Genomic DNA, 12,781 nt, shown 5'->3' on the forward strand with positions numbered 1-12,781 from the left:
ATTAAATTGCCCAACAGATAAAAAGGGGATGATAACATCAGAAGAATTGTGAAACCAAACTACAAATAAATTAACTTCAATCTCTAGCCCTCTTCTGTTGTGCAGACTACAAAACCTAATTATGTTTTTCTTTCTAAAGGCAATTGAGAAGATCTCCTAAAAGTTGAAATTTAACACAGATGTTCTTTCATGTCTAGTGGCTTTGCAAGTTTGTGGTTGGTGATAGAATTCTTTCTTTCCATTACGGCTCTATTTTGGTTTGTGCTGCAGCAGGCATCTGCCTCAGCCATGCCAGGTAGGGCTTGAATTGCAGCTTTCTTTCAGAGGAGGAAAAGTGATGGCAGTTGGAAATAAAAAGTAAACTAGGGTGCAGGATCCTCCAGCATAGTCTGAATGTTGGCAGCTCTCAGGGTAGTGACAACTGGGCTGGAAAGACTACATTGTGTTGTTACCTGACTTTGGCAGCTGGGTACCTTCAGACATTATTATGCTGAGACTTTATTGTAAAATCAAGACTAAGTTCTCTGTTAAGAACGCAGTAGTAAACCTACTCTGTCCTTCAGGACAGTCAATCTTTTCACTGAAACTGCAGCTTCTTAAAGTCATATTTTTAAGCAAAGGGAAGAATTGTACTTCCAACTTGCACCTTCCATTCATTGTATGTTAAAGTGTATCAATATCTATTAATATCAATTAATGTTCTTTGTTAGAAATTAATACAGTCCAGCTTCCAAGTAGTATTAACCAAAAAGAAATGCTGATTATTTTTTTCATTATTATTTTTTTATATTTTTAACTGCATTCAGTAGCCCACCATTGGTTTCTAGGTTCTTTGGCTTCAGACTATATGTATGATTTAAAGGAAGTCAGCTGTGACATGAGATTAGAGGAGTGCATTAAATTGGGAAAATTCTGCTGCAGGCAAAACCTGCAGCATCCTCCAATGCTTGTAACAATGAGTAGTTGATAGGAATATCAACCTAAGTCAGGTGCAGGAAGAGAAGTAGAGAACACTGCTGAAAATAGTAAAACTGATGCCATTCCTTATCTAAAGCCTTGTTTTGCTGCAGCCCAGTTGAAAAAAGTGATAGCCTGTGATAGGGTTGGGTTTAGTGGATACCCCTTATTATTTCCTAGACTCGTAACAGTGGACAATAGATATACAATAATGTGCTAATTCTCTTGTTAAGAATTAGGTGACTCTCAAGGTGGTTAAAGAAAATAAAGCATAAGACTGTCATCACTGCTGCCATTTTAGGCTAGTTGGCATTTGCTGCTTTAAAGTTCTGATAGTACAGGCCACATATGTGGCAGAGATTCTTTTATCTTGCATGTAGTTTAGAAGAAAAATTCATTTTTAGGTATGGAACAAGATTAGGAACAAGTGTAGAGGCTTGCTGGTGCGAACGTAGTAGTAGCTAGCTGAAATGATACATAGGAAGCCACTTACCCGAATGAATTACCCTGGTTAGTTGTTCTCCAGCTAGTCATAGATACTCAGTTTCAGAAGGCAGCACAGACTAAGTACTCATGTTGGTATTGACCATAGTAATGTGTGCAGTCTAATGGTATGAATGGTTAGGATAGACTGAATTAGTAGAGAAATTAATACATCAAATTATTGTGAAGAAACACAGTGAAATCCTGTAGTATACAGATTTGAATAGTCTTTCTTTGGTCAGTACTATCTTACCAGTCCATCCACTTCCCTTTTTGTGTGCCTGCTCTGGTTTTGAGCTCTGAAATACTTTGTGGTACTATTTAATATGCCACAGACTATTTGGGTGCATATAAATGAGTAAAATAAGTGGAAGGAGAAGAGGTAAGGCTAAAATTTTCTCATTAAGTCAAAATGTTGAGGTTGTTTTATGGTCTTGTTTTATAGCTTTACACTTTCTCGGGCTTCACCGACTGCATGTGTTCTAATGGATAAAAGGGGCTTTAAAGAAGCCCTTAGGGTAAAGCATGACTTTAGAGATAAAATGTTAAGCAAAGGCCTAATCTCAGATAAAGATTAAATACATAATTAGGGAAATACTTTTGACATGGAAACATCTCAGTAGGGCTGTCAGGATGTCTGTGGAATATTTTCAGTGTGAAAGTAAACAAAAAGCAGTCTTCACATGTTAAACATGCCTCTAGATGAAAGCCTTGGATGATGATGACGATGAGGATGAAGATGAATTTGTGGAGGTCCCTGAGAAGGAAGGTTATGAGCCCCACATTCCAGACCACCTGCGTAAGGAATATGGTGAGTTTGCCCAGCTGCGACAAGCTTTATCCCTGCATGTTACTGCTGCACTAAGATAAATAAACAGCCATTCTGAAGTAATAAAGTGATCAGCGGTGTGGGTAATCTCTGCCTGCTATGAGGAAGTCATTACATAGATGCAAGAGCAGCGATTGGCTCCAGATAAACAAATACTTTCTAGGAGCAAGAACAACTGAGACGAGAAGCTTATTTTATTCCGTCATGTTCCACTGTAGTTTAGAGCCAGAAGCAGCACAGCGTATGCTTATGAGTGTACTAAACACATAGTGGGAGTGAAGGGATTGCAAAGTAAAGCTGTAAATGAGCCTGAATATTGGAAATACTGGTAACAATCTGGTGAGGTGGGATAAGGTTTTGTACAGTCACCTGCATTAGTAGCACTTGAGATGTGCAGCCACTTCCTCTCATAGAGTGGCCAACATACAGCTCAGAAAGAAAAGGGAAGGGGTATTTAGGTAACAATGTTAAATGGAGCTCTGCCTTCAAGTGCAGAGTTATAGCCATTGATCACATACCAGATGACAAAATATAATCTTGCCTTCTTTTAATGCATTCTAAAGATACTATTTTTAAATAAAGCTATAATGTGGTTTTGAGAAATCAAGAGGGGAAATTACTGAGGAAAATTCATCTTGAATAATGTGATTTCAGTGCCTTACTCCTTCTCCTTTGTCCATCTAACCTGTTAAGTGTCTGCAGCTTTGCCTTTATGTAGCATTGTATATATTAAGATTCAGAAGATTTTGGTACCTTGCAGAGAAGGAGAGGGCAGCTGCCACTGCATACAAAACCTTGGGCACTGTATAAGTTTCTTGCTCCTGCATTTCTCCATGAGTATTCGTGTAAGGCTGGTGCTGTGTTGTGCCTTTTTCCAATCCTGTTCGTGCTCATTTTTAACATATCCAGAGTTTCCATCAAAAGTCAGGCTGTAGGCATTACCTGTATAAGCCGAACGTTTAATTTTGCTGAAACAAGGGGCTGTGCCTGTGTAAACCCAACATGATGTAGCTCAAGTGATTCTTTTACTGTCTTCTACCATCAAATTTGGCTACAGACAATGAAAGATGATCAGTAACAGTAACTTGTAGTGGCTGGGATCAGTTCAAGGATGTCTTCAGGTGTGAAGTCCTGCTAGTGCTGCAGTCCATCTACCCCATCTAGACTTAACCTACCAGGACACCCTGGGAAGTAAGCCCTGCATTGGTTATCTGTATATGTCTGTTCCCCACCTAAGAACATGCAGCAGGCCCAGCTGGCTGATACCAGGTTTTTTTGGAGGTAGATGTCTTCATTCCTCCATGCCTCCATGTGGAAATTATCAACAATATAGAGGACTGAGATTAGTGCCCTAGGGAGCAGGTAACTGCAATGTGGTTTGCCATTTCTCTTAGCGTATGTGTTGAAACCATCTTTAGGCTTTTGGGTTCTAATTGTTGCTAACAGTGGGACTTTCAGCAAAGGAATATAATGAAAGAAAGGGGTAGCAGCCTTCCAGACAGTTGTGAACAGCTTATGTGTACGTGGCTAATGAGAGTCCAAAATGTTGGTAGTGATAGTAAATGAATGAGCAAACGAGGTAAGTTAGGAACATAGCTATGGGTCATCTTTGGGGTTTTTTTTCCTTCCTTTGGCAGTATTCCTTGTGCCAAAACTGGTATTTTCTCAATACTTCCAGGTATTGGAACCTGTTTTCCATATCTTTAGCAGCATCCTGATGAATACTGACATGCAAAAGTTCTGTTCCTACTTGTCACCTTCCTCTGGAAGTGAAATGTACTCATCCCTTTCCTCTCCGGTCTTTCTCATGGACACACTTGAAAAATAAAACATGTTATCACCCTTTGTACCACACTCACAAAGTACTTTGCTGCTATTTGAATTCCTTCTCACAGAAAAGGATAAAAGAACAAGCATACAATCTCCTCAAGGATGTTTTTTTAAATCTATATAAAATGGATTAAGAAATTCCCAATTTGTATTTAAACTATTTCTGATAGGAAAATTCATTATCATGAAGAAGCCAATCAGTCAGCAAACAAAAGCTCTTGTTTTGTACACATGTAGTTACAAGGAGCTAATGGTCACACTTGGCTGTTCTTTGTCTGATGTTTTTGGTTCATTTCTTTCTAAATGCTATTTTTAACGATCTTGATGTTCCTGGAATCGTTCATCTTTTGCTTGCTGTTGTTTAAAGTTACTGTGTAAGCTTCGAGCTCGGGAAAGAGTCTGAAAATAATTCACCATTCCTGAAAATAATTCAGGCAGCCTTTTAAGCATGTACTTTTTTCTGTCTGTGCGTACTTGACTGCTTTCTTGCACCAGCTGGTGAGTTACTAGTTCAAAATCTATTTCAGAAGCCAATATGTAACTATTGCATAAGTCATCTGGCCTCTTGTGTAATTATCTTAGGTCTGCATGAGGAAAATGGAGAATTGAATTTGCTCTGCTAGATTCTGTTCCGCATGCTTTTAATAAGTAAAACCAAAATAAGCATCCTTTGGCACATTTTGTTTAGAAAAGTGAATTATCATATTAGAACACACAAGGATACATTCATTTCATAGTAGCATGTTATCAAGAGCTGGATGTGTTAAGCAGCCACCTCTAAATATGGTTCTTTATTCCATATACAAGTGCAGTTATCGTAGCAGTTACTTTAGTTTTACATAATTCAGATGGGTTTTTTGATACATTTCTTTAGTTCACATCTAGTTCATGAGGACTTTGAGCTAAAAAAATGGAAGTCTGTGCAAGCGGGATGTTCCAACTGGAGCATTAAACCTTCCATGTAAGATAAAATCTCTGTTATGTAGAAGGTGTAAACAGTTTAAAGGGGTGTTTTTTCCCTTGAGTTGCTACTCTTAGAATCATAGAATAGTTAGGGTTGGAATGGATTTTACAATCATCTAATTCCAACCCCCCTGCCATGGGCAGGGACACCTCACACTAAACCATGCCACCCAAGGCTCTGTCCAACCTGGCTTTGAACACCGCCAGGGATGGAGCATTCACAACTTCCCTGGGCAGCACATTCCAGTGCCTCACCACCCTTACAGTAAAGAACTGTTTCCTTATATCCAATCTAAACTTCCCCTGCTTAAGTTTTAACACATTACCCCTTGTTCTATCACTACAGTCCCTAATGAAGAGTTCCTCCCCAGCATCTTTATAGGCCCCCTTCAGATACTTCCTGAACAAACCAGAAGTGAACAGCTCCTCACATTAACTTTTTGTACTAAACAGGAAAACAAAGTTGTAAAACACGTCATAGAATCATAGAATAGTTAGGGTTGGAAATGACCTTAAGATCTTCTACTTCCAACCCCACTGCCATGGGCAGGGATGCCTCACACTAGACCATGTCACCCAAGGCTGTGTCCAATCTTGAGCACTACCAGGGATGGAGCATTTACCACTTCTCTGGTCAACCTGTTCCAGTGCCTCACCATGCTCACAGTAAAGAACTTCTTCCTTATATCTAACCTGAACTTACCCTGTTTAAGTTTGAGCCCATCACCCTTTGTCCTATCTTTGCAGTCTCTGATGAGGATTCCCTCTCCAGCATCTTTGTAGGCCCCCTTCAGATATTGGATGGCCTCTGGAAATTGATTCAAATGTGACATTTAAATTGCTATTTTTTATTTCTTTTTTTAAGTCACTTTATTCACTTCCTTTCTCTTAGGAAAATCAAAGTATCCTACTGACAAAGTAAAGTTCCATCTGAAATGCTATCTCTGATGGCACATACATGTATTTGTGATCCTCCTGAGATCTGAAAAGGTTGTAAAAAAGAATTAGATATTTAAAGATGGGGCAGCTTCGTATGCATAAATATATGGACATGTGCAGCTGGCATTATCTGTATGTAGCTGATGATATCAAAATTGATGATGATGTTTAATATATAAATGAGCTGAGCATTGGTACAGTTTGGGTGGAGGGAGAATTGAACAAGTCAATTTGAATTTCCATGTATAAGATGAAATGTAAATTTGTTAAGAGAATTTAGGTGATTAGATAACTGAAGTGTGAAGATATAACCCATTAGGGGTGTCATGCCAAATTAGCATTACCAGACTTTTAACGACCTCCCATTTGTATAATCCTTATTTACATTTGCACCTGATGTCTGTTGCAGACAAGAGACCAGCCATCCTGTGGTACAAAGGGGCCATTTTAAATACATTGTGTTGCTAAATGGAAATACTGGGCTGAAAAAGAAACAGTGCTGTGAAAATAACTTTCACAGGGTTACTCTGGTACTCAGCAGGGATGTTGCTTTTGTTTACAGAAGAGGAATGTGCCCTTGTGTAGCTGCTATTGCGAACCTGTTAAAAACGGAGGCATTGTGCATTTAAAAGAAAGCTTTAAGGAGGGATAAAATCTTGTTTCCACTAGGTTTTCCCCATTCTAGGCTTTGCTGGTCAGCTGTTGGATGCATTGGCTTAAAGTCAAAGGTGATAAGGTAAGGGATGGAATTGTGCAGCTTCTGTTGTCATTCCTATGCCACAGACAGAATATGGGGCTGATGTCAGGGTAAGATATTCCTTCCTGCCCTCATTGGTCTTGGTGTAGTTGTCAAGTGAGCTCTGAACCTCATGGGAAGTGATCCATTTTGAGAGGTGTGATTTTTCCACCTTAAACCACAACAATTCCCAGATCTAGTTCAGAGCACCCATCTCCAGCAACTGTTATCTACTCATGGGCTTTCTCAGTTGGTAATTCTTCTCTGTGTTTGAGTGCATACGTTCATGAGCTTTCTTATGCAGCACTACTTTGAGGTACAGGGAAGTGCTGTTGCTATTTTACAAGTGGTGACATGAGGAAGCCATCTGACTTGGGAATATTAGCATGGAAGCAGTCTACTGGTTGTCAGGTTTCATCCTTATGCAAAGTTATATGGGAAGTGACTGTACGGTCAAGAACACAAACCATTATTTCAAATCTGGTTAATCAGATTATTTCTCTTGCATTTGAGCCTTAAGCCAAAATGCTTTTAGGTCCCTGATAGCTACTTCAGTAGTTCATATTACATCTTAAAACCTACTTGGGATTTCTTTCATATCAGGATCAACACTGCAGTTCTAAAATCCCAAGCGTTAGTTTTATCCATTTCAGAAATTCTTCCTCCCATCATGGAGCAATGTGCTTTTGTGGGTCAGATAGAATCATAGAATGGTTTGGGTAGGAAAGGACCTTCAGCTCATCCAGTTCCAACCCCCTTGCCATGGGCAGGGATGACTTGCACTAGACCATCTTGCCCAAGGCTCTGTCCAAGCAGGCCTTGAACACTGCCAGGGATGGAGCATTTACCACGTCTTTGGGCAACCCATTCCAGTGCCTCGCCACGCTCACGTTAAAGAACTTCTTCCTTATATCTAATCCAAACTTCCCCTGTGTAAGTTTGAACCCATTACCCCTTGTCCTATTGCTACACTCCCTAATAAAGAGTCCCTCTCCAGTATCCTTGTAGGCCCCCTTCAAAAAAGTTGTTCCCATACTGTCTTTCCTAAGCTGATGGTGTCTGAGTCATGTCTTTTCTGTGTGTTAAGTAGCCTGGGGTTTTGTAGTACGAAATGTCATGGTAGCTGGAAAAGAAGGCTTATACTCCATTGAACACATAAGGTGTACAAATCCAGGCTATTTCCTTAGTAGAGAAGTCACCACCTGGTTTTTACATAGAATTAGGAGTGCTTCAGCTGAAAAAGCTGTTCTAGTGCAGCTCTCTCTGAGCTAAAAAAGATGTTTCTCTCTAAAGAAAAAAAACATGGACAAACTGCCTATTGTAGCCATTCATTAAAGGTGGGGAGGTTTATAGCTTTTGCATTTCCTCTGAAGCCTGTATTAGAAATAACAATAAAACACTGCATAGAATAACACACAATTGAATTTTCAGATTTGAAGTAAAAGTCATGTCTTGTGCGGCGTTTATTCAGAGAAGTGCACTTGTTTGTATTGACCAGATATACTCTAACCTGTAGCTAAGCAGCGGGCTTCCATGCATATTGTTTCTAAAAGTTTTATTCTCCTAACTGGCATCCATCAAGACATGCAGGGAACGCAACAGTTAAAAGTAAAACTACCTTGGAAATGTGAAATACAATAGAATCATCTTTATGAATTTGACATTTACAAAAGAATATGATTAGCACTTCCAATAAAATGCTTCTGCGTCCATGTACAAGTATTGACTACAGGCATTTCCTCTGATTCCTAATGGGCTGCAAACCTTTCTCACTCTCAGGCAAGGTCCTTCTGTGTAATTAAGGTTCCCAGAAAATCTGACAGGAGATGGGATATATTTGATTCCTACTAAAGTTCTTAGAAATCTATAGTGACTGCACAGGATGTTGGATATACTTCTGTGTAGTTTCTGATGGTTGTGTACCTCACAGGAACTGTGAATGGCCAGGGACTGCCAAATAATAAGCAAGAAGTTTAAAAGATCAAGGTTGAAGGTGTAGAAAGGTTTTAATTTAAACTCTGCTGCTTTGATTTATTCTGATGCTTTACTATGATTGTAAAACAACAATAGGGTTGATTAATAAGAGTTAATGTTAGAACAAATTCTGTAATTCAAAATAATAATAACCTATTCTGATATTTGAGTAAGCCAAACAAAGTATTAATGTAGTCATAGAGTCATACAATGGTTTAGGTTGGAAAGGACCTTAATATCATCTAGTTCCAGCTCCCCTGCCATGGGGCAGGGACACCTCATACTAGACCATGTCACCCAAGTCTCTCTCTAACCTGGCCTTGAACACTGCCAGGGATGGAGTATTTACCACTTCTTTGGTAATGTTAATGAACTCTTCTAGTTAGCTAACATAGTTATTCTCCTTCTTTAATTTGAGTTTCCAAAGTAGAATTCTAAAAGTTCAGCTAAATGTAGGTGAGCATAGCTGCATTCAAAGGCACTGGAGGCATCTTTTTTGGTTGTTTGAAACCTCTGGTTATAAAAGACCAAGTTGTCAAGACAACTTTTAAAAAGTAGTGGAATTTAAACAAATATTAATATGTGCAGTTGTCCGTGTGAGAAGTTGCTTTGTGTGAACATACAGCTTGTGTGTACTGTGGGAATTCACTTACTAAAGCCACCTCTGGGCATTTCGGCATCTTCCCTTAGCAGCTGCTGAGAGCAATTAGTTTTGTGGGGTTCAAGGGTAAGATAAAAAACTGTGTCTATCTAAAATTAAAGAGGAAGTTTTGTACTACAATAAAATATTTTTTATCAGTGTTATCCCTGCATGAATACTTTTAAGGCTTTGTTCCTAACACTTTGGGTTTTTTTCTCCTCGTTCTGTGTAGATGAAGGGATACTAACTTAAAAAAGAGCTTAATTTTTTTAGGTAGGTAGAGATGCAACTTGATCCCAATTAAAACGAACAAAAAAAGCCCACCAAGAACAAAGGAGAACCCCGCAAGTGACTATTCCTTAAATTTGTAATGGCTTCATAAAGATCAGATATCTGTCAGGGATGACATATAATTCAAATCGCATCCCTTATGAGCAACAGAAACTTCAGACATGATCAAGTCTTCCTGCTGTATGATCACCTATGTTAATTTTGTTCACACACACCTTTGTGCTTGGAGAGAGATAGCAGAGCTGATCCTGAGGCACTGAAGCTGTTTGGAAGCAATGCCCCAGACATTGACTTGAACCCTCTGGCCTGCAAGTCCATATGAAGTAAGCTTTGCAAAGTTGGATGCCTGAGAGGGACTCTTCATCACGGACTGTAGTGATAGAACAAGGAGTATTGGGTTTAAACTTAAATCAGGGAAGTTCAGTTTAGATATAAGGAAAAAGTTCTTTACTGTGAGGGTGGTGAGGCACTGGCACAGGTTGCCCAAAGAAGTTGTGAATGCTCCATCCCTGGGAGTGTTCAAGGCCAGGTTGGATGAGGCCTTGGGTGATATGGTTTAGTGTGAGGTGTCCCTGCCCATGGCAGAAGGGTTGGCACTGGATGATTTTAAGGTCCTCTCCAACTGAAACCAGTCTGTGATTTTAAGTTCTGTTCACTTAGCACCAAAGCTTATTGTGCTTCCTGAGTAAAAAACATTCAGGGTATTTTTTTCCAGTGTGAGCACAGTAGAGGGTAACTGAGGAAATCCTGTCTGTGAACTGCTGGATTTTTTCTGACAGCCTTGGAGAATGTCTGCACTAATACAAATCACATACATTTGGCTTGACTAAGATTCAACAAATGGGAAATAGACTTTTTTATTTCATTTTTTTCCAGGAAAGTTGAAGTCCATAATACTTGTTTGTATTCTATCTCCATGTTTTCAATTAAACTTTAGTGAATCTGAAGTGGGTAGATTTCGTTTAAATCCACACAGCTGAGGAAACCTGGGCTTGCTCTTTCCCTGAATTTTCACTGAGAGGGGCTTTTATCTCCCCCTAATCCCACCATTTCTGTCAGGACATAATCTCTTTCTCAAATTTACATTTTAATTAGAAGGCCAGCTGAACTAGCTAAAATCAATAACGTCAGCATTCAGCAGCCTAACTTCAGCTGAAACCCCAGCCTCTCTCTTTCCTTCTATTGATTGATCTTGGGAACACGGTCTACTTTATTGCTTCAGGCAAATAGGTGCCATTTGGTCAATTTAAACAAAAAAAGGGGATGTGAACGTTTTTATGATTCTTTCTAAAAGCTGCTATTGGAACAGTTGAACCCAGGTACTGTACCTGTGTTAAATAAAGCACACGAAACACAAGAATTCTTAAGAAGGATTTTACTTTTGCAACTACACTTAATTCCATCTATGTCTTAAAACAAAAAACCTACCCTGACTTCAGATACCATTGAGCTGGGGCAATCTGCACAGTCACTCTTGTCTTTATCCTGTTAGTGAAAACCAACTTTATAAGCAAATATTATTGAGAAAGATCCACAGTAGAGGTGCAGTTACTGATGCTGTAGTGTATCTACCTTTAGCCATTTTTCTGTTAATGGCTTGAAATAAGAAATCAATGGGAAAATATTTTGTTCTTGTAACTCTTAAGAATTCCTGTATTGATCTTCAGAGTGTGATTTTATCTAGCTAAATGTCACATTGTCTGTTTTATCTCTCTTGCCTTTTCTCTGTGTCGCTGACTGCTTGTCTCTGCTGTTCCCCTCCTTTCCCCCCCTCCAAACAAAACTACTGTAGCGAACAAGCAGTCAGGCTTTCCATAAACATTATAGGAAAAAATAGGTTTTTGCTGAGAACTTGTAATGCACATGCACATATTCTCTCTGAAGAGGAAAAGGTGTGGTGAGAGACACATACCTGATACCTTGACTTCAAGATGGGTTGTAAAGAGTACACATGCAAGTGTTCTCAAAACCATTGCTTTAAACACTGCTGTTCAGAAAGGTATTCTTGCCCGTATTAAATAGAGAGACAAATGGCAATTCAAAATGCTAAATAAAGTCTAAGCAATTCTACATTACAGATAGTCTATCACATATTTTTCTTAGCTAGCATTGTTTGTGCCAAAGGGCCTGTTCAAACTGTTTCTGTCATAAAACGAAGTTTGCTTTTCCAAATCTTGATGATTCTGAAGTGTGGCTATGACAGAATCTTTTGGGTTAATTCTGTTTCACTTTTTTGAGACCCTTTTCCAAGGGTTAGAAATTAGGCACAGATTAGTCCTGTAAATGATTTTTTTTTTAACAGTGTTCTTTAAAACCTTGTTGACTTTGGGAAGAAGTTAGATAACAAGGTGAATGTGGCATGTTCAGCACTTTCATTTAAGTATGTGATGTGGGCACAGCTGTGTAAGGGAGTAGTAGCATCACCAGCCAGCAACAAGATAGCCCGTATCTGTCTGCAGTTGGTAGGCAGGTTCTAATCTTCAGTCTGAGAACATAAAAATTAGAAAGGGTTGATCCTTCTTTGCATCATGGTCCATGCATGGAAGCGTTCAAAAACTGTGTAGATGAGGCGTCAGTGATACGGTTTAGTGGTGGTCTTGGCAGTCCTGGGATAATGGTTGGACTTGGTGATCTTAGCGGTCTTTTCCAACATAGCTGATTCTATGATTCTGTGCTAACTTCAGTTCGCAGGTAGCATTTGACAGCTCAAGCAACTGTCTTCAAGATACACTGCCTTAGGAATGTGGACTTTGGTTTTGGGGTGTTTTCCAGAGAGCTGGGTTTGACACTGCTGTCAGACTGTGGTGAATGTCTCTTTGTCCAGTCTGCACTGTTTGCTGCCTGTGAGCATTTGCACAGTTGACTACTTGAAGTATTTCCAGGACAGACAGGGGACTGGCATTGTTGAAATACCTGATCTCAGATGTGTTTTCACTCCTGTGGGGTATTCACCTGATGCTCAAGTAACCTTTTCTTAAGAAAGGTGGAATGCATCAGCCTGCCTGAGCTGGGTAGAGGCTCCCTATGGACATGGAAAATAGTATCACATACAAGTTGCATTTCTGATGTACTTGCCTTAACCATATTGTTAAAATGGTCTACATTTCTCTGTCATACACTAGATAAGCAGAAGGATGTT

The 12,781-nt window shown here is 39.4% G+C and overlaps 1 protein-coding gene across 1 annotated transcript in view; it reads left to right on the top strand.

Moving 5' to 3' along the window:
- Positions 1-12,781, top strand: part of UVSSA (UV stimulated scaffold protein A) — a 54,490-nt gene that overhangs the window by 20,258 nt on the left and 21,451 nt on the right. Inside the window, exon 7 of the mRNA XM_061359778.1 lies at positions 2,143-2,251. Within this exon, the coding sequence (XP_061215762.1) occupies positions 2,143-2,251 (109 nt within the window). The remainder of the gene's footprint in view (positions 1-2,142; positions 2,252-12,781) is intronic.

The sequence above is a fragment of the Neopsephotus bourkii genome, unplaced genomic scaffold, assembly GCF_033783945.1.
Source record: "Neopsephotus bourkii isolate Nb327-2 ecotype Australia unplaced genomic scaffold, CSIRO-AGI_Nbou_v1 NB_994, whole genome shotgun sequence".
Lineage (NCBI taxonomy): Eukaryota > Metazoa > Chordata > Aves > Psittaciformes > Psittacidae > Neopsephotus > Neopsephotus bourkii.